This window comes from Falco naumanni, chromosome 1 (assembly GCF_017639655.2).
Source record: "Falco naumanni isolate bFalNau1 chromosome 1, bFalNau1.pat, whole genome shotgun sequence".
Taxonomy (NCBI): domain Eukaryota; kingdom Metazoa; phylum Chordata; class Aves; order Falconiformes; family Falconidae; genus Falco; species Falco naumanni.
Genome location: NC_054054.1, coordinates 96,911,711 through 96,933,713, shown reverse-complemented (window position 1 = coordinate 96,933,713; position 22,003 = coordinate 96,911,711). Strand labels below are relative to the sequence as shown.

At 52.9% G+C, this 22,003-nt stretch overlaps 1 protein-coding gene across 11 annotated transcripts in view; it reads left to right on the top strand.

Annotated features, from left to right (window-relative positions):
• Positions 1-22,003, top strand: part of NCOR2 (nuclear receptor corepressor 2) — a 253,526-nt gene that overhangs the window by 118,152 nt on the left and 113,371 nt on the right. For all 11 annotated transcript variants that reach the window (XM_040611191.1, XM_040611149.1, XM_040611181.1 and 8 more), the window contains 2 exons: positions 4,484-4,663; positions 11,099-11,212. In XM_040611191.1, the coding sequence (XP_040467125.1) occupies positions 4,484-4,663; positions 11,099-11,212 (294 nt within the window). The remainder of the gene's footprint in view (positions 1-4,483; positions 4,664-11,098; positions 11,213-22,003) is intronic.

Below are 22,003 nucleotides of genomic sequence, written 5' to 3'. Positions count from 1 at the left end.
GCTGGCTCTGTGTTGCCTTGAGAGGCTCGGGTGATGGAGGTGTCCTGATGGCAAGCCCACTATGTGGGGTTTTATTGGGAGGAATTAATTTGAGCAGCCCCGGCCCGTCCTGCCTGCTTTGGCAATCTTCTCTAGCCTGCGAGGATGGTGAGATGTGCGAGCGGGCAGGAGTTGGAGATAACACCTCTTAATCCCTCCCAGCGCTCGAGCAGAAAACGCTGCTGCCGGCTGATAATTAGAAAGTGAACACAGTGGAAGAGGTGACGTCGGCATCCCTGAATCTCTGTCCTGGGCTTGGGTGGGGGGAGCGTCACTGATGAGCTGGTTTAGGAAGGCAGAGAGGGACCAGGACTAACTGGAGACAGTATGTAGGGCAAATGCCGTGGTGCTGTGCTAAAGACCCTGAGGGTTGTCCCAAGCAAGCAGCACTGTTGGCTTGGTGTGTGCCAGTGCCGTGCAGGCGCTGGCTGGGGGTCTGTGGGCTTTGAAGCCCTACCAGTATGGTTTTGAAGAGGCAGCCACTGCGGTCAAGGGATCAGAAAGGTCAAAACATGTTTTGCAGCGAGTTAGGTGCAGATGGAGCAGAGCAGTAGCTCCTGAGGGTGGGAGGCAGCTGAGCAAAATTACCCTTCACAGAGGCTGGGCTGATGGGTGGCACGGACACCCTTCTCCATCCCACCCGCTCCCACGAGGTCCCTGGGAGCATTGCGAGGTGGGTTGATGGTGCAAAACAAGGAGGCAGTGATGGTCTGGTGCAGGTTCTGGTATGTCCTGGGGCAGGGTTGGGGTTCCCACTGTCCTTTCCCTTGTGTACCTGGTTGCTGGTGTGGCTGCAGGCAGGGCATTGCATTTACTTACTAGCTCTTCAGGGCATCGACAGTTGGCTTCTTTTCCTTCCCCTTCTTTCTCCCTTGTTTTTAAAGCCGCTGCCTAATAGTGTGTAGCAGGCTTGCTCTGTTCATATCGTCTGCATTGGGAATAAAAGTGTGTAGAAGAAACCCACCCCCAAGCCTGGCCTTGCTCTTCAATAACTCCTCAGTGATAATTGTTTTCTTCACTGCCAGCATCTCCTCTTGCTGCGAGAAGGTTTATGCAGCCTCTGCCCCCGCTCGCCCACCCTTGTCATGATATAAATCACATAATAAGGCCGGGGATAAACAGGAACTACAGTAGCTGTTAGCCGTGTATAAAAACAAATCACATGGAAACAGTATAATTACTGAGAAAATATCAACTTGAGTAATGCAGTAATTGTTTTCTTCCCTCCAGCGGATTTTATTCCAGCTCTCCCAGCTCATGCTGGTTTCAAAGTCTGTGACTTCATGTTAATAAGAAGAATTTCACGTTTCACAATGCACTTGTTTGGAGCCTGGGTATGATACTATCTGAAGTGGAGGAATATATTTTGAGCAGCTTCTTGAGAGTGCTAGGAAACAGAGGACTAGCTGAAATATCTCTATCCATTAGATACCCAGTCTTTGCAAACCTCTTTGTGACCCATTTTTGTGATTTAGAAGAAGGGCTTCTTTGTGCCTTGTGTAAATCTGGGAGCTCTGCCTTTTGGACTTCACTATTGCAAGGGCAAGGTGATTTTTTTTTTTTTTTACCTTCACTTTTGCTTGTTCCTTCCTCTTGCTGCTTGTTGTTTCCTTTATTTAGAGAGGTGCTTGTGAGATGATAGTGTCAAGTTATTTGAAGACCAGGGACATGGTCTCTCTCTATTGCTATAATAATCTCCTAATGCTAGATGATGATGGGTTTTGTATTGTGACTTCCAGCTATTCCCCATACTCTGCTTTGCTGCTATTTTATGTCAGATTCTGCAAGGTAAAAAGATAAAACTGTATCAGAAACCAGGTTTCAAAAAGGTTTTGGACCAAGTAGGAGTTTAAAGATGCCCTATTTCACATATTGGCAGACGTGAGATAGCGTCTTCTGTTTCTTGTGCTCAGAGAGGTCTCTCCCCTGCATTTTTGGCAGGTAGCTTGCTTTCCTTCATAAAAACCTTTGCACCTACTAGCCACTGCCATAATCTGAACAAGACTTTATGAACACCTAATTTATCTTTTGCTTCTTGTGGTTGTCCTGCTCCTCTTGGCTTGACACGCCCCCCCCCCTCAAAAAAACCAAACCAAAACAAAAACACCAAACCAAACAAACAAAAAAAAAAACAGCAAAAAAAAAACCCCAAACCAACCTGGCTGTAGAGAAGGCAAAGCCTTCCTGCTGCAGCAGACTGACCATTTTTGGTGTCTAATGCTGGGCAAGTAAATAAAGCCAGTATCTGCTTTTTGGGATTCTCCAGCGAGCTTTGATGTTCTTGTGGTTTCTCTCCTGAATGGGTGCTGGAAACAGCCTGTTTAGCTTTCTGGTGCCTTTTTGTGGCTGAGCCCCAGGCAGGACACTGAGGAAGGGGTTTCAGGTTGCTCCTTCGCTTTTGGTCCCTTGATGGCAGCAGTGGGAAGGGTGTTGATGCCTCCAGGCTGCACCCAGCAGTGGTTCCTGGCTGCCTAGTGTTTTCTTCAGCCAGAAGAGGGTTTAGCAGGGGGCAAGAGGAGGAAGGCACCAGTGTAGGATGCTGGTGTCCTGGGACATGGCCACTTTGTTGGGAAACATCCTCTTTTGCCTCCCCTTTTTCTGGCTTTGCTGTGGATGACATGTCCCACCCCTTATAGAGGACACAGGGCAGCGCTCATCTCAGCACAGCCCCACCAGGCAGGGACTGCCTTGGAAGCCAGGTCCCCTGCGGCTCTGCTGGGCTGTGGATGCAGCCCCCCAGGAGGGAGCTTGCCGTGCTTCATCCCCAGCAGCAGGGTGGACACCACCCTGCGTGGCTCTGCTTCATGGTGAGCAGATGTCACTGAGATGCGCAACAGTGCCAAGGTGGCACCTACACACTCACCACATTTGGCATGAGCTGCAACACAGCCAGCAAACAACCCAGGGCCAGCATCAGCCTGCCTTGCTAGATGGAGGAGCGCAGAGGGGTCCACACTGTCCCAGTGCCACTGAGCTCCATTGTGCCACCTTCGTCCCGCAGGAGGACCAGCCTGGGGAGGGTGCCCCTGGCTGCTCGCCGGTGGCCTTGAGCCAGCGTGGAGGGGAGGATGCTCAGCACCAGTTGGTGCAGAACAATGACAGCTTTGTCTGCAGGGCTGCTGTAAGGAAGGTAGCGAAGCTGTGTGAAGTTCTCCGCTTGTTTGCCTCCCTCCTTCCCTTCCCTGCTCCCCAGCAGCTGCAGCATGCTGGCTGCCCAGCCTGGCAGCGGTTTATGGTTACAAACGAAGCCGCAGCTCCTCTTTCTGCCCCCTCCAGGAAAAGAAATCCATCCACTCACTAAGCAAATGGATAGATAAGCTTTTAATTAAGATGTTGGGTAGCTGCCAGAGATGAGCGTCCCGGGTCAGGGTAGGCTGTTGGTGTGACGTGATCCCCATCTGTGTGGCCGGTGGCTATTAAACAGCTGCTTCATCCCAGGTGCATTCATCGGTGGTGGGCAAACTCATCCAGGCATGCACCTTGTGTTTGCAGGAAATGGACACCTTCCTTTGGAGCTGGAGAGGTGAAGGGTGGTGTGCCGGTGAGGTGGTGTGGCTCTGGGATGCTCCTGGGGTGCCAGCTGGTGGGGCTCAGCAAAGCTGTTGTGTTGCTGGAGGCAAAGCTGAATGTTTTCATGTGTTTTCCCTCTACCCTCAGCTCATGGTCATTTAAGCTTCTCCCTGTGATACCACAGAGGTTATACTGATCTGTCCGGTCTCTGACCCGAAGGGTCTTGTTGAGCTGAGAGCTTTTTTACCTGGCATTCGCAAAAAGCTGATTTTCACCACTTGAATCTATTTTTGTCTCAGCTGACCTTACCTATTCCCTTTCTCTCTCTTTCTGGATGGATGCATTTGACATGCAACACTCACAGCTCCCCCAGAATTTATCAAAAGATAGAGGAGGACCTCCATGAAGGAGGTGGGAGTCCTCTTTCCTCCTAGGGCCTGCCCTTGTAGCCCCTTCTCATTCAGCATGGCTGATGCTGCTCTTCTCTCCAGCGCAGCTGTGGCTATGTTGGCGGAGGAGGTGGCTGTAGCTACCTCAGTTTTGCAAAGAAGATGTAGCCTTGAGCTGGCTGCTGAGATGTGAAGGGACGCTGCTGCTGGGAGCTCTGGGATGTGGATGGGTTTATTGATCCTGTAGGAATGTGGGTAACACTGAAGGTGGTTGAAGCCTCTGAGGCTTTGGCAGAAGGAAGAGCTGCTGTGTTGTCTCTAGGACACTAACCTGGTGCTCTCCGGAGATGCTGGAGGCTGTGGAGTGCTGTGGTGGTGTGATCTGGCAGCTGGCCCTGTTTGGTCTAGCAGGTGTTTTGAGGGGTGTGAGTGTCTCAGAGGGCTGGGAATGGGCCGGGGACCTGTGGCAGCTGGCATGGGACGATGAGAGAAGGATCCGAAGTCTCCTCAGAAAGGGCTGACCTGGTTGTTTTTATGCTCTCCAGGATCGTGGCCTGCCTGGCAAACTGGAGCCTGTGTCACCCGTGAGCCCTGCTCACCCTGACGCTGAGCTGGACCTGCTGCCGGCCCGGCTGTCCAAGGAGGAGCTCATTCAGAACATGGACCGCGTGGACCGCGAGATCACCATGGTGGAGCAGCAGATCTCCAAGCTGAAGAAGAAGCAGGTAAGAGGCTGTGGTCCAGAGGGTATCACATGCCCTCGCTTCTGCATGCTGTGGCATGTCCTGTCCCTGCCCGTGCATGTCCACGGAGGGGAAGTGGCAGTGCCAGTGCCACCAGCGTGGTCTGTGTCTGTGCTGCCTGTCATGGCACGGGTGGCTGCTGCTTGGAGCTGTGGGTTGCAAGACAAGGGAGCTCTGGAAACCCAGCTGGTGGGCCCTTTTGCATGCCAGAGCACCTGGAAGGGAGAAAAATCTGTCCTCGGTGACTTGCCCGTGGTCGTGCAAGCAGTCAGTGGCAGAGCTGAAAGCGCAGCCTGGGTTGCCTGCGTTGTCTGTACAGCCCAGCGTTAGCACATGGGCTTTTCTTTTTCCTTTCCAGCAATTGTCTCTCCCCAGTGCTGTGGCTGCCACTATTGTAGTACTGGGCTGTTTCAGACATTGCTGTGATGTCCTCACGGCCCTTCCTGTGCAGCCAGTCCCCTTCTCCGGGGCTTTGCAGCTCTGCAGCTGTGAGCGGCATCTGGTCTCACTCCCGTCCTGTGCCTGAGCCAGGGATTTGTATCTGATCTTCTTGGTTAGTGCTTTACCCCTGCTCAGGAGCACTACCCAGCAGAAGGATTGCCCGCTCGTTGTTGCCATGTATACAATTACCATAAACCCATTAAGAGATTAATATGACAAAACCTTGGGGGACATCTGTGAAAAAACCCACAGACTTAAAGGCTTTCACTTCCTAAAGCAAATCACTTCTCTCTGCCTCTATTACTGATTGTTTTATTTCCTTTGCTTGGGGCCAGTTTGTAAACTCCCTGATGGCTGCTAATCCCAAATGGCCTGAGAGGAAGGACCTCTCCTGGGGATTGTGCAGCAGGAATTTGGGCATGGAGCAAAACCTCTGCTTGGGCAGGCAGATGGGGGCAAGTGCTCCTCGAGGATGAGCGTGCAGTTGACCTTCCTCCCCATCAGATCTGTATTTTCCCATACCAGATACCATCCCTTTCTTTCTTGCAAGGCAAAGGAGGTTGTTTTGGTTTTGTTTTCAAACAATATGGTTTAATGAATGTGAAGAACCTTTTTCAGTGTGCGTTGCTTTTTATTTGCAGAGGTATCAGGGTGCTTAGGGAGAGGGAGCTAAGAGTCAGCAGAAGCAGCTGTGCCAGGGGTGCAAGGAAGCAGCCCTGTGTGCCGGCTCCCAGAGGCCAAAGGAACATACGGAGCGATGGAAACCACAGAGGTTCCTCGTTGGCTTTGTTGGGAGCTGGGTGAAGCCAGTCCTTCCCCTCTCCCTCCTAGGAAGCTCGGAGAAAATGTTGGTGTCCTTCCTCAGCTGGCAGCCTGGCCTCCGGTCTGTGTCTTTAGTTCACATTTGAGGAAGAAGGTCCGAACCGTGGTCACTTCCGACCCTGGGGAAGGGCTTCCAGCATGGGATGCGTGCCCGGCACAGCGGTGAAGGTCCCTCTCATGGCAGCTGGGAGGGCTGACAACTGCCGATCCACTGTCTGACTTTTTTCAGAGATGCTGAGGAGCTGCTATTGAAGCTGACGGGAGCAGCATATGCTCCTTGCTGTTAAAATCAAGCTGTCCTTCCGTAAGGAAATGGGATTTTTATTGTTGGCTGCTTGGTTGCTTTATTTCTTCCTTCTGAACGAATTTTACGATTCTTCTTCCCCACAAAAATGCTCTGCTGAGTGGGGAAGAAGGTGAAAGTGGCTGTTGGCAGTAAAACCACCCCCTCCCCTCTTTTTTTTTTTTTTTTCTTTTTGGCACATGGTGGCAAAGTCATTTGCTAGCAAATCCTGCCCCCCCCGACATGGCCTCCTTTCTGCTCCAGCAGGATCCTTCCCCAGCTTGGTCCTCCAGCAGAGCCAGCACATCTGGGAAGAAGCATTTTCAGGGCTGGGGGGGGGTGTGGGTGTCATGGTTCCTGTCTGCGATGCTCCAGGAACGTTTTGTCCATCTGTGCATCTGAGCTGTCAGTGCAGGAGAAAGACGAGCGAGGGAAAGCAATCAGCCTGAAACAGATACCGCTCCTGCAGGAACGGGCGGCGGAGCAGGGGAGAAATTGTACGCAGACGGAATATCCTAATGCTTTTCCCCTCTGTCTTTGGGAGGCCTTCTCAGGGTAATTAAATACATTTGTATGGAAAAGCTGTGCAAAAAAAAAAACAACAAAAAAAACCAAAAACACAAACCCAACCAACCCAAATCCACCATTTCTCCCTTTTTGGCTGTTCCAGAAATGTCAAGGAAGGCTCTGCCTGGACTTTACAAGATGCAAACGTCTTCAGTAAGCTGAGAAACCATCCCCAAACCCTGCGCACCCCTGGCAGAAGGCCACTGCCATCAGCCGTCCCCCGCTCATTCATGCGCCATATGCGCTTAAATCTCTTGCTGAGTCCTCTCTCCCCCTCTTCCTGACAGGGAAGGATAATCCTTATGCATTTATTCCTGGCAGCGGTACTGGGGATCTGAAGGAGGAATAAACTGCTGGGCTGTTCTCCGCAGTGGTGCCTGAGCCTCCTGGGTGCCAAGCTCAGCGAAGGACTCTCTGGGAGTACAACACTCCCACCTGGTGATGGAGGTGGAGCCAGCTGGGTGGAAGAGCTTCAGGGTTCCCCCTTCCATCTATCTCCTGGCTGAGTTTCCTCTGTTTCCCCCTCGGCTCTTTGGAAGTGGTTTTCAGAGATGCCCTGTGGCTGGAAGCCTGTTCCTCTCCACTGGGCCGGTGAAGCATGCCGGTACCTGGGTGATGGCTGCCTGGCAGAAGGTGGTGTGGCAGCTGGGGGCATGTGTCATGACCTTGGCTTCATCAGACAGGCCCCTTTGGCACAGGAGCTGGTACGGATGGGGACAGGGTCTTCCTGAAATGTCACCCACCTTCCTGCTGCAGTGGCCCCTCTGCAGGCTGTGGTCCAGCCAAAGGGACTCTTACCTGGAGAGGGTACCTCTCCCACTTGGAAATGGATGTGTGGATGCTGTAGGAGTCAGGGCTGTGGCTAATGATGGCATCCTGCATCCCTTCAGCATCGCTGCACTGTCTTCCACTGGGGGAGAGGAGGGGGCTTTCGGGCAGCCACTGCTGGGAGCAGGGAGGGAGAGAGTGTGGAGCCGTCAAGACTCATCTCTCATCCCGCTTCTCTCCCTGTAAAGGTCACAATCCAGCCTAGCTTTTGTGGCAGACCTTTAGGAAATCCATTTTGTCTGTGTCTGGGAACCCTGACCTATTTTGCTTTGCCATTTCCCACAGCTCCCAGGGGTAGCTGTCGCGGGCTGAACCTGCTGCGCTCAGGTGTGCTGCCTGCAGCCCCTGCCGCATCCTTACCTCTAGCGTCTGCCCCTTTAACAACCGTACAGTGTTATGCCATAGAGAGTGGAGTTTAAGTCTCTACTGTATTTCAGCTATAATTAGATTTGTATTTTTTCTTTTAACGAGCTGCTTTTAATGAGCCTCCACTTACTGGCAAACTTTCATTTCCTGATATGCCATCAAATCCTCTTGTCTGAAATCACTTACAACATACCCGACCGCTTTGCAGAATTTTTGTGGGTTTCCAGAACAATGTAGCCAAGTTTCTGTCTTATTTTTACCCAAATATTTGCCCAAGAGAGGTGGAGGATTTGACTGATCCCTTTTGGTGGCTCGCTCTTTGGAGTTTTTTGGGGTTTATCCCACACTTTGGGAGTGAAGGTGTGTGATGGGGTGCTGCAGGACACGGAACATGAGCGGGCAGATGCCTGGAAGCGCTGTGTCTGCGCCAGGGCTGCTGCTATGAACTGCTTTGCAGCCTGTGGTTTCAGCCACGGCTTCCCAAAGAGCTCTTGTTCCCTTTGCAGGGTGCTGGGATTTGGGCCACCCGAGGAACAGCCATGGTTGAGCAGAGAATGAAGCTTTGGGGCTGTTCCGTGCATGGTTGGAGGCTCCAGCGTGCTGTGGTAGTGTGTCTCGTGGTAGTTGGGAAGGGCTGGATCCCTGCCGTGCTGGGAAAGGTTCATCCCCTTCCTGGGTGCAGGTGGTCGGAGCTGGCTGTTTCCTGGCCATCCTCACATGTGGCTGGAGTAACCCCTAGGGTAAGACCCCAAGGTGCACATGCTGATGGCATGGTGTGGATCTCAGGCTGTCCTGCCGCTGCCACAGCCTGCTCCCCACTCCAGCTGGCAATGGCCGCTTTTTTTTGGCTGTATCTTGGTGTTCCCTATGCTGCTGCTTTTCCCTGTATGGGAAGAGATGTCCACCTGTAGGGAGGTGGAGTGGCATCCACGGCGTGAAGTTGCTTCATCCATTGAAACACATTTAGTTTAAGGGTTGTGAGTTTTCTCAGCCAAGCCAGCAGACCTCTGTGGGTGCTTAAGTGTTTTCTTGGCCTGCATCCTACCTACAGCCCAAGGGTTGCCAAAGGTTTCATCGACAGGAGTAGAGATGATCTGAAGGAGGAATAGGTGCCCACCTTCTTCTTGGGCCACCGGTCACCGCTGTCTCTGGGAGGACGGTGGTGTGCTCACCTCTGGTGCAAGCCAATTGCTCTCAGTCCCAGATGCATTTTCTTCCTAGTACGAGATGCTTGATTTTCCCCTTGCTTCAACAGGGGATGCTTTAGCCGCAGGGAGAAAAAAAATATGCATTTGGAGGTTCAGAGCTGAGCAGTGAAAAAATCATAGGTGTTTTTTGACAACCGCTCCCTCTCCCGTGCCTGTGCTGCCCCGCAGCTGCCGTGCGTGGCGTGCGCTCTCCCTCCTCGCACGGAGCTGGTGGCCCCAGGAGCAGCCTGGAGAAATCCCTCGTTTCCTCTAGTGGCTGGGCAGTTCCTCCAGCTTACTGGAAGGGCTCCGATGTCTCCTCCTGCCTCGCACCCGTCGGGAGAGCCGGAGGTGCAGGTCATATATCAGCTATACCTGCTGACCGCAGTGATACTCAAAAGTACTTTCTTAGATCCACTGCTTTATAATTAAAGTTTGCCGTGGGCTGAGCAGCTTGCAGATGGATAGGAGTGCTTTGAAGATGAGTGATCTCTGAAGGTGCATATGTGGATGTGCTCCTTCCTGCTTTCCATCTCCCACGGGGGCAGCTGGCATTCAAGCCAGGTTTGGGGCTGGCTGCGTTTTGCTGCACGTGCGGTGGGGATGTGGTGGGCACGCTCGTGGAGCAGCTTTTGGACTCCTGGATGTTTCTGCTGTGAGTGGGAGTGCAGCTGGGGGTGAGACGCGCACCTTGGGTTGTGTTGTCCCAGCACAGACAGGCACACGGAGCTGGAGGGGATGGCACGTGGTATTTTTGCACACAGCTGCTGCGCCTCGAAGCCTAGGTTCCATGAAACGTGGAGCTGTGGCAATGCAGTAAAGACAGTAAGAAAGCCAAAGAGCCAACAACCCGAGCTTCTCGGCCATATTGTCTCTGAGGGTGGATCCACCTGGGTGATGGCTGTCCCACCCCTACAGGGATTCCTCTGGTTAGAGCCTGGACTTGGTGGTTTCTGCTCAGGACAGCTTGTCTTGTGTGAAGGGAGGAAGGAATCTTAAAGCCACCTTTCCAGGAGAGCATGATGGCTGTCGGCTGGACGGCAGCTCATGCGGTGTCAGTGCCCTCAGAAGTTCTTGCTGTGCCCGCTGGGGCAGCCGGAGCCGTGCGGCATGCTCCTGCCACGGGCATTTGCAACCGGAGCACTTCGGCTCTCTGTGAAAATTCACCACAGGGTACCTTGGTGGCCCATGTCTAAGCACCATGGTGTCCTCTGCAGGGCGTCCTGTAGCTCAGGCTTGTCCTCTTGAGCACTTTGCTTCTCTCGCCTTGGCCCGGAGAGCTGCCACATGTCCCGTTGGGCTGACTCTGACCAGGGACGTCAGGATTCGCAGTGTTGCTGCCTGCTGTGCTCTGCTTACTGGTTCATTTGGCTGCATGGTGCATGGGCGGTCGGTGCACAAGCCATTTAATCGATAACAGTCATCCTGAGGTGTCTCCTGTGACCACAGCATCACAAGGTAGAGCTGAAGGTGGAGAGCAGGCGTGCTACTCGCCCCTCGCTCCTCCACCGCTCCCTGCAGTGCAGCGGCAGCTCCGGAGGCAGGGAGCAGCAGGAAGCTGGGCTGGAGCTGCTGTTCCCTGTAAGGATTTCCAGTAAAATCCTTAGTTCTACCCTCAAGCCCTCTCCAGGAGGCTCATTCAAGGCAGGTCCTCATCCTCTGTGCCTAAAAATCACCGATCCACCAGCGTGGGGCCGGGTGCCTGGGGCAGGCCAGTGCTGCGCTTGCGTGGCAGGGGATGTTCTGCAGCTCTCCTCCCTCTCCCTGTCCCTCCACAGCCTGAGCCTGCCCGTGTCTCTCGGGAAGCCTTCTGCCATGGCAGGGTCTGCCTCAGTCGTGGCACCGCAGAGAGTCTTGTGTGGATGGGGACGGCTGCGTTTCTCGCTGTGACTCACCCTCCTCCTCCCCCTTCTCCTTCCACAGCAACAGTTGGAGGAAGAAGCAGCCAAACCACCAGAGCCTGAAAAACCAATCTCCCCCCCTCCTATCGAGTCCAAACATCGCAGCTTGGTGCAGATCATCTACGACGAGAACAGGGTGAGTCTGGAAAAGATGGAAGTACAAACGTGCGACCGTGCCGTGCCACCCTGGCTGGGGCCAGGGAGGTTGGTAAGGGGTAGGTGTGGGATTCCCCTGGGATAAGACCCCTGGGGTGGAAGCCGTGGGAGGTGGGTACATGGAGCCCTGTCAGGGACAGTGACGACAGAGGGCTGAGCTGTGAGGAGCTTGCTCTGCCGTGTGGACCGAGCACAAATGGCTTCCGAAGAACCCGCCTGGGAGGGGGGGGGTGTCCTGCGATCAGCTTTAGATTTGAAGCATTCAGGAGATGCTTCAGAGCCCCGTCTGTTAAATAGCTTGTTTCATCTTCTCCCCTGGGAGTGAACCTGGTTGAAAGCTGCTTCAAAGGATGGGCTTTGGCGTGGTGGGGTGGGCTGATGGATGGAGGGGGACAGCCGTGATGCTTCAATACTGGCAGGTCAGCTACGAGCTCTCCTGGCTGCCCCTGACCCCCCAGGCTGGAGCAGAAAGGACGTGGATGCAGCCATGGCTGGATTTGTGGATGTTTGACGCTGTAAATAGCATTAGCAAAGGTCAGGCTGGCATCCCTGGCTCTGGATCTTTGCCTTGACCGCTCATTTGTTGCGCTCAGCCGTTTGCCTGTAATAGCAGCCTGAGGAGACATGAATTTTGCTGTGTGCTTTGGAGTGATGCTAGGAAATTGGGCCCTTTGGTAGATAATCAAGCGTATTCATTTTCATTTAGGTGTTGGATGAAAAGGATGATTTTGCATAAAAGGAAAACTACCAGTCGCTAATTATTTTGAATTGCGAAGCCTGCGATTTCACTGGGAGCTGCAGAAATCCAGGTGCCCGACTTCTAAAAAGAAAAAAAAAATTAATAATAAAAAAAATGCATACCCTGCGCTCCCAGGCAGTGCAATTTTCCTGGTTTTTCCTTTTTCCATCTGCTTCTGTCCCTGAGCAATAGGAAACCCAGTGCTGGCATGGTCTATTGTGCGAGTGGGTGAAGGCTGAGGTTGATGTGCTTGAAGCGTTAGCGAGTGCCAGCTGGTGAGAGCTTTACAGACACTGGGCGTTGGGGGCAGGTGCCCAGCGTTCCTCAAAGCCCTGCTCCCTGTGGCACCACCAAGTGCCCTCCCCATCTTGGGCTAGATGGCTTGTGCCTCCTCTGCAAGAGGTTGGGTGCAAAAAAAAGGTCTCAAATGCTTTCGTTCTTTATTCCCTTGAGCCCCATCCTCCTCGGATATTGTCGCGTGCCTGGACCGTGTTACAAGGGAAGGAAATGGGTGGTGGTGCTGAGGCAGGGAGGAAAGGTGATCCTCAACCGTTGCATCTCCAGTGGCCTGTGTCGTAGCAGTCCCCCTTAGCTGGATTTGGCTCAGGGCTGAGTGTCCTGCTGTACCCTTGTCCTGCTTTGTCACCTCTGGTCTCTGCCCACACCAGCAGCAGGGTCAGTCTTTCCCTCCCGTCTCCCTGAGTGTCCCATCACTTTCTCCGCAGCAGACACAATCTGCTGTCGAAGGCTCTGCCGTGACTTGGGGCAGACCCTGGGGGTTGCTGCTCTGTCCCATGGGTGGTGCCAAAGAGTGCGGAGAGCGAGCGTAGAGTTCCACGTTTCTGCTTGAAAGGCACGGCCGTAATAGCTGGGACAGTGTCATGCACCGTGCTCAGAGCTGGTGGCACCCATTTGTCACTGTGCCTGACCATTCCCAGTTACGCTGCTCCTCAAAGCCAGCCTGGTACCGGGAGCGTTGTGCTACTGACCTTCACGATACAGTGCACTTGTTCCAGGTGGGTGCTTGTCATGTCTGACACCAAATGTCTGCATAATTCCAAATCTGGTTCCACGTTCATGTCCACATGATCTCTGGGATGGGTAAATGATGATTCTTCCCCTCTTCTTGTAAAGTCCCCGTGCGAGTAGCATGTAAGCAAGCCCGTCTGTGGGTAGGCGACTCAAACCAAACCACCCTTCCCTTCTGCTTGATAGAAACCATAGCAGGCTGGAGGGAAGTTCCTCCTTGAAGAAGACATGATCTGTTCCTGGGCAGTGGAGGGTGGGCAGAGCCTTGCTGGCTGATTGCAATGGCTGAGGCTGGGTGTTGGAAGGACCCTTTTAAGTACCATGGTGGGGAGATGCTGAGCTGCAGGCTGCAAGGGGAGGGTGTGCTAGGCCTTCCCAACAGCATTGCCTTTGCCTTAAGTAACAAAAGCGGCATCTATGATGCAGCTGTCCTCCTAAAGGGCATCCCCAAGCTCAGCTTGCAGCCTCTCGTCTCTGTTGGACATGTTTGGGATGCCTTTTGGTGATGACTGCTCCTCCTCTTGGGGCTGGGGGAGGAAAGCTGGAAGTGGAAAGGACGTGGGAGCAATGTCACTTAGGATCATGGGTGGAAAAGGGTGGCTGTAGCTGGACGTCAGGTTGCTCTGGGTGGGCTTGGTGGCAGCAGACCCTCTGGGTGTACCCAGCTGTCAGTGGAATGCCGGGAGAGCCCCAGGCTGCAGCTTAACACTTAGTTGCCAGGTGAATTGGTAGGAGGCAAAGGGCTTTGAGCCAGATAAAGACGTATTGATCTAGAGTGGGAAAAGTCACTGAGCCAAATTTTAGGCCTTTCTGCCCCTTCTGTACTGTGGAAAAGCGGTCAAGTTGGATGCCTCAAGGTCTGCTTTGCAGGAAAAGCGGCTGTAATGGCTGAGCCGGGGCTCCAGCCTGTGCACAAAGGGAGGAAAAGCCTGATTTACTCCCGTCGCTCGGCTTGTGGCTTGCTGGAGAGAGCAGTGCATGGTAAGAAACACAGATAAAAAGAGGATATTTAGACCTGGGGAAGAGGCGGGAGAGCAGAGCGCCCCAGAAGAGCTGGCAAAGGCTGAGCTGATCTTTAAAGAGCAATATTGTGGAAGGGGCAGAAAGCCAGCGCTTGTGCCGATCTCAGAGCAGGTGGGAGGCGGCGCGCTTCGTGGAGGGGCTGTCGCCTGGCTCTAGTTTAATTTTTCATGAACCGCGGGTCTGTGCTTCCACGAGCACGCAGGAGCTGCTGTGCCCGTTCCCACCGCTCCTGCCAGGCTGTGCCGGAGTTGCACACTGCGTGCAGTTATACCCCGAACAAAGGAGACACCAAAAATGGTCCATGGGAGAGAAGAGGTTATGTGAGGACAGAGCAGCTAGAACTGCCAGAAAATCAAGTTAGCCAGCCATTCTGTGACCTACTTTCCTTTTGGCGATGGCTTTGCAGGGGTGAATGGTTTCTAATTTTAGCTTATGGTTATCAGGGAAGTCCGTATATTTTTCTCACTGCCGCGCTGGGTATGGATGAAGGGTTGGGATGCAGGTCAGCGCGGGCCTGTATCCGATTTTCTCAAAATTCAGCTGATGCTGAACGCCCATCACACTGCTTTTCCCTCTTGTGACCTATTTAACACATACAATTTGAAAAGTTACTCAGCGTCAGAGAGGATAATTGTGGAAAACGTGACCTGTAATGCCCTCTTGCTACACTCTGCTGGACAAGTAATTGATTTCCAGAAAAAAAAGTGGACTGTACAGATTGCGCTGCGGGGAGGAATAGAGAGAAGCTGCTCTTAACTGTGGTGAAATCCTGTACTGGGAGGCTGTGGTTGCATGTGGGAAGGTTTTGGGAGACTTGGGTTGTAGAGAGGCAGTTGATATTCAGGATCCAGGTGCCTCCTGCCCTGGATGTGTGCTGATTGGAACCACTTTATCTTTTTGCCAAAGATGAGCTTGAAGTTGCACCCAAAGAAGTACCTTTTGGGAAGTGTTTGCAGTGTAACAGAAAAACACACAGGCTTGTATTCAAGCCAAAATTTCAACTGTGAGTGCAAAATGCACCATTTCTGAAAGGATGCATGAGGATGGAAGTTAACATTTGTGGGACTATCCATAGACTAAACTGAGAATAATCAGTGGGTAGCATTTTCAGAAGCATCTGAGTCCTATTTTCAAAAGTGCTTTTAGTCCTTGAAGAGACAGAAGGATGTTTGAGAACAGTGATGGGTGCTAAAATCACCGAGGTTGTTCAGAGGGTGCAGTGGGGAGGTCAGGGGACTGCTTCAGCTGCAGGGTGCATGGGTGCAGGGTGGGTGCACCCATGTCACCTTTGCCAGTCCCTGTCACCTCCTGCAGGAGCCGGATGCTGGCAGGATGGTGTGGAGCTACCCGGGGAAATGAGACTGTGATGGGCATCTCGGTTGCTGCTAGAGACTGATAGCGATGCAGGCGCTGGAGATCTAAATTAAATCATTTGAGCGACCTTTAGTGTCTCCCCTGTGGGGGAAGCTGATCCCTGCTGGGTCTGGCATCTCTAGGGTGGCAGCTGTGTAGCACAGCCTCCTTGCGGGCTTTAATTTGCCCCTCTGGGATGTGTTATTGTATCAAGAGAACGGTGCTTTCTTCCACCTCAGATCCCCATAACCAGGGCAGATCACCTGTGTGTATTTTTAGCTGTGGTTTTATTCCGCTGGGCTGTTCACAAGATTCCTTGCATCCATCTTCCCTTGAAATTGATTGAGCATACCTGAGCTTGAAGATGTTTTTGTGCTTTCAGTGGAAATTTCCAGGTCCCTTGCTAAGCACGGGGAGGAGGGCAGCACTGCTCTTGCTCCACATTGCTCTCTGTGCCGATGCTGGGCTGGCTGAGCCCTGCTTGTCAGCGCATCCTGGAGGAAGCTGCACCACAGCCACCCTGCCCGTGCCAGCAGCCCACCTTGACTTGGCTGGGTGAATTCTCCTCTGAGTTCCTTCTGTCCCCAAAGTCCCCCATTGGCCACCATGCACGCGTGCATGCAGACGTGCTCACGCCTTCTCTCCGACCATGGTGAGAACGTGGAGCCTGCAGGTACCCAGCTCCAGCTCTCCGCAAGCCCGGTCAGGTGGCTGAAGGTTCTCTGCAGCCCTGCCGTGCATCAGAGCCAGGCAGGGACCAGCAGCCAAAAAGCAGCCTCCATCCTTGTGTCAGACCCATCCCTGCAAACAAGCGCGCGTCAGCTTTCCTCTAAAACATTGAGCTCATTTATCGGCGAGGGAGAGGTCGCATCAGGACACAGTGTGCCTTTGCCCTCCGCCGCTGTGCCAGGGAGGGGACGCCACGTGCTGCGACCCACCGCAGCGTGACGAGGGCTGGGATGGGTCTCCCCGAATTACCTCTGGCACACTGCGGGTGCCAGCGGCCACGCAAGCCCATCCCTGCTCTGCTGTCAGCCCTCCGAAAAACTGCGTTTGATGCAGCGCAGGCAGGGGAAGCAGGCAGCGGTGTCTGCCTCGCTCTGGGGATTGAGTTGGTGGAAATCAATAAGATTAAATTTTAATTCGTTTTCTGTCTCTGTGCTTGTTCCTTCAAAAGGGCACAGCTATCTATCTATAAATTCAGCATTATGCTGTAAAATTGGAATTCAAAGGATTGTTTTGAACTTTTCCCACCCCCACCTGCTGTTGTGTCTGTGCGGAGCGTGTTCCCAGCTATCCGTTTACCCTCCTCAAATACCTTCATAAAGCATTAATGCCCCATCCATAAATAAGAGAATAAATAAATGAACACTTTTAGTATTGCAAAGTATAATCTAGCCGTTAACTACTCAAAGGCACTGAGTGTGACTCAGATCCCATGGGGGTTTTATGTCTGTATAACTCTGATTTTCTATGAACTCCTGATTTACATTAGAAAGGGAAGAATCAGGCCTGCATCGTCAGCACGGAGCTAGTGCAGTAAATAAAACCTTATCAGTGAAACTGCTTTCGAGCATTAAATCTGCAGGGTTTTTTAGAATTTATAGTTTCTGTGGTAGTGTGTGTTGGGGGGGGGGCATTTTGTATTTAGCTACTGAAAAGGCCTTGTTTGTTTTGCTTTTGTTTCTAATAACTTTTATTCCAGGGTTGCCTCATCTTGGCTTGGTGATGCAAAATGGGCTTTCGAGTGGTCTGGAGAAAACTGGAAAGGTCAGAGTTTAGATGACTTTAACACTTCTGCATGTTAACAAGGTTTCCAAAAAGATAAATGGAAACATTTAGCCTGGAGTCATTGAGAATCCTTTCATTTTCTCTTGGATTTTAAGGAAAGTGGGTTTTTTTGGTTGTTTTTTTTTAATGGTCCTGGTGTCTATTTTTAACATCTGCTTCAGGATCTGGAGTTCCCAGCAGGTTCATTGACATAGGTGCTTTGTCCACAACTAACCCAGACCAAATAATGCCTTGTCCTGTGTTTTCAGGTCCTGGAAATAAAGGCAAGAAGTGCAGACAACCCCAGTCTGTCAGAGGGTGGAGGGCAGACCCCGTGGCATAGCTCTGGCTCCTGGGCTTGAGTGACCAGAGCTTTCCCGTAACTGCTCCAGTGCCACGACTGATTCTTGAAAGCTGCCTGTGCAATGCCAATGTTTTCAGCAGGTTTGCGATGGCAAAACGTTCAGCCACGGTTTGCAATGGCAGAGCCTTGTTAGCACCTTGCTTTAACCTTAACACGCCTCTGAACAGCATCGCAACCTCGCAGACAGCAGTGCGTGATGCTGGGTCTGTGTGCGAGTGGAAATCCAGTTCCAGCCGGGGGTTCATCCCTCGGCCAGGGATGGAGTGTGAGCAAGTGACCACAGAAACCGGCTGGCAATGGCTAGCCAAAGCCGGAGACTGGCAAGCCACCAAAATGAGTCGGCTTGTCACGCTCCGCACAGGATAGGCAGGGACTGGTGTTGACACGTGGCTCCAATGTGACTCGTTTCCTCAGTTTTCTTGCTATTTGTGGTTAGTCATTTGTAACGACCGCTGCACACATCTGCTGGCCTGAGCAGCAGGGATGGGGCTCTGTCACCGCTGGCGTAGCAAGGGCATGGCTCTGGCCAAGCTCAGGGAGGCAGGGGGCTGTGCGGGGCACCCGCATGGGCACCCTTGGAGAGCATCAGCCCCTGGGCTGGCAGAGGGGAGCCTGGCACGTGCCACTGAGGCTGACCGATGTCCCCTGATGCTCAGGGACGTTTGGCTTCAAGGAGAAGCTGGGGAGGAGACGTATCCTTGGGTTCCCAGGTTGGGCTGGGAGCACTGGTGGTGGCCATCCCTGCTGGCTGTGGGAGACGGGGAGGGGGGAGTGGTGTCTTCCCTTCCCACGGCGCTGGGGCTCATCCCACCTGCTTTGTGGGGAGGGCGGCACATTGCTGGGGTGGTTTGGCGCTCGGAGAGAGGATACGGAGGTTTACAGGGGAAAAAATTAGTACCTGTGGTCGTAGGAATGAAAACCTTTCCCCAGGAAACCAGCACTGCCAGGTTGTGGTTTGGTCCCAGCAGATCTCGGCGTCGAGCTTTTAAATCCCCCCAGACTGTTTGCTTTCTGCTTCATGTAGAAAGGTGTCTCCATGATTCTGGCTGACTTCAGCCACGCTTCTCCTTGCATTTTGTTTTCAACAAAATCCAGCTCCAGCCTGCCTCTTTGCTGTGCCACTCCTGCAGCTCTGCCTGTCCCCAGGACATTGTGCTGCTGGGACAGGGGTTTTTGCCAGCGCCGCCCTGCACACAGCTCTCCTGCCTCTCGGAGAGCTTTGCTTATCTGCCTGCAGGACATGCCTGGTCCCAAACACCAACCCTTCCACTCCCCAGCACTGCTGCCTATGGGCTGCTATAAATAACCCCGGGAGCACGGTTCAGCTGCAGCAGCTTTGTGCTGCATGGAGCCATGGCTGGAGCTGGTCCAAGAAAATGCCGCCTCCTAATTTCAGATCCGCTTTCTCAAAATAACTCTTGTGTTTCCTTCTTTTCCATTTTTAAACTTCGCTTTAAGAGCCTATGCAAAATCCCAGACACTCCCTTCCCTGGTTTCGGATGCTCGGCTGCCTCGCGGGGTCGGCTCGTCATCCCTGCGGGAGCTCACGTGGCCGGGAAATTGTTCTCCTGCCCTCTTCCCCCTCCCAAGCCTATTTTAAGTTTCTTCAAAGGAAAAACAAGGGGCTGGAGTTTACTTTGGAAGCCAAGTGCTTTTTAGGCGAGAATGGAGATTTTCATAGTCTACAGGGAGGTGTTTGTTGTTGGCGAAGATATCTTTAGCTCCAAGTCTTTTGGAGGAGCATGAGATGGGGTAATAGCACGGTCTGCCTGCCCGTGTCCCTGCCCATGCCCCTGCCGGGGAGGGGGCTGTTCTTTAGGGACAGATGTTCCTGCGTGCCACATCTGCAGGTCTCCTTTGGCATCTGTGAGGTCCGCAGTGCCACGGATCAGGGCTCATGGTTCAGCTGTGCTTCTTGAGACACCTTGATCCCTGTGAGAATGCACATGGAGGGCTCGTATACCATGGGCTTTGCTCTTCAGCTGGGTCGTGCTTAAATGTGCTTCACGCTGCCCTCGGAAGCGCCGTGGTGTGCTCATGCTGCTCCAAACCCGGAGCTGGTCCAAACCCAGAGCTGCTCCACCGGAGCAAAGTGACTCTGATGTAAATAGGAGCAAAACTCAGTCCCTCCACGAACGCCGCTGCTCCCGGTGCTGCAGGAGTATTTCAGGGCTCTGTACCGAATCGGGAAAAGGGGTCATTAGCTGCTTGCTGTGGAGCTCCAGAGGGAATATAAAACGAGTGGGGATCTTCATGTGGCTCACCAGAAGTAATGAGTAATTTTGCTTCCCAGTATATTTACTTCTGTTAAATGAAAGAGATTGCAGGCATGGGCAGGGTTGTTCAGCAGATGTAGGATGAACTCTCTGGTTTCCTTCTCGCAGGGTCAATCACTAAATGTACTCCTAACAAAATCAATATTGGAATCAAGTCCTAGGTGGATGTGCCTTTGGAAAGAAATGGATTTAACGGGCTGCTGGTGGTTTTCAGCAAAGGTCCTGTGGTGGTGGGGGAAGCTGGGGGCTGCACTTGCGCCTGAACAGTTGGACATTTGCCTAAATTCTCCAGCTGAGCTTCTGGCTAGCTGGTTCCCCAGGTGGGAGCGTGTCTCTGGATCTGTGTGTCCTTCAGGATGGGCCCCAGCACAGTGAGAACCTTCTGCTGGATGTAATATGACCTTCCCAATTCTGCCGACAGCTCTCACCTCTGTCTGCGTGGCCTTTCAGGCAGCTCATTACGGTTCTGCTATGATCTGATAAATGCAGCAAGGAGCATCAGCAATTACAGTGGGTGTCAGTGTTAATTGGCCGGCTTTAAAGACAGAGGTATTTCTTTGTGTACGTACAAAGCTATGACGTGCTCAGAATAGCTTTCCCTCCTGATCTTCCGTTCTGGAGACGTGTATATTACAGTTGGTTAATGCAAGACAAATTATGTCATTCTTCTTGATTCACCACATGTTCTGCCTGTGGTGATTTGCCTCTGGGTTGCCTCATTAAGGTGTCTAAACATGGCAAATGCAGCAGCTGAACATACTTGGCTTTTTCACAAAGTTAATTGCATTGTACACAAGGGCCTGCAGTGACATCGGTCCCTGGCTGTGCCATCCGCTGCTGCCAGAGCATCTTTCACCAGCGTTGGTCCCCAGGAGAGCAAGCCTTCGGTGAGACTGGCTGCCTCAAGCTGGGGCTGCAATCTTCTACCCACAATTAATCGGTTTGCTGATTTTTTTAATTTTTTTTTTGTCCCGGGTATGCACCACAAAAAATTCACGTAAGCTGATACTTTCCGCTTGCCCGTGGGCAGGAGGGCGGTTGGCCAAAATCACCCTCTTGGCAGTGGACACAGAGTGTTTTGCAGCAGTTTTAATGACACCCCCACTGAAAATCTTACCCCCGGCTTTAATTATTTAAAGACTTCTGAATGCCAGGGTGCTGATGTTCTCCAAGGTCAGTAGATTTTGCAGCTCGTGGAGACCAAAGCCTGAAGCGCTGGCTGGGAGTTCTCCGTGGTGCGATGAATATTTCGACGGGGCAAGTCCCTGTTGATGGAGTCCGATGCACAGCAGGAAAATGTCTGATGCTTTGGGGGGAGCTGGGCCGGGCTGTGCATCCCTTGGGTTCCTCCCCTGGGCTGTGCTGGCTGGCATTTGATTTCCCCATCATCAGCTGAAGAATCCTTGGGGACAGCAGAGCTGGGTGCTGCATTGGCTGGGGGCTCCGTCGTCATGATCTTGGTGGGAAATCCCCCTTCAGGGGAGGGATCTGGCGGGGAAGAGGCACGCGTTCTGTAGCAGATGTGGTATTTTAGGAGCCGGGTAGACACGTGTCTGTTACTATTCAGGGTGTGTGTGAAGCTTTGTGCATGCTGTGGTTTGCAGATAGGTCCTGGCGCCAGGGATCGCTTTGTTTCCCCCGTGGGTCAGGTGGGGATGGTCCCTTCGTTCCTTTATGCATCAAGTAGCCACGGAGGATGCTTAATGTGGTACCTTGACATAAAGCTGGTTTTCTGTGGAGGTTTGCTGGCTGCATGGTCCCCTACAGCTGTCACCTCCAGAGCTGGTAGAAGGATGGTTTGCCAAGTGCTAATGAGAATGTGAGGAGTCGCAGTGACAATCCCTGTCCTCGCTGGGGAGCATGAGGCACACTCACATCGGCAGCAGTCTGGCATGGGAGAAGAGTTGGGAGCAGTTCATTGCAGTGTGGAAAATGTCTTTGCGGTCTGTAAACACGTGGCCCCTTTCCCTGGAGCCCAAGCAAGGGCAGGCGCTTCCTTCTGTTGCGGCTGTTTCCCAGCATCTTCCAGCCTTTGCTCCAGGATGCACTTGCTCTCCAAAGACCCGTCTCCGTCACCTGGATGACCGTGCTTTCCCGGTGCTCCCTGGAAGCATCTTGCCGCCAGTCCGGCACTGGACAGAAGCATGGCATGCACTGGGTGACACAGGGGTAATGCTGGAGCAAGGCACTGGGTGGCTGCCCCGTCTGCACATCCCT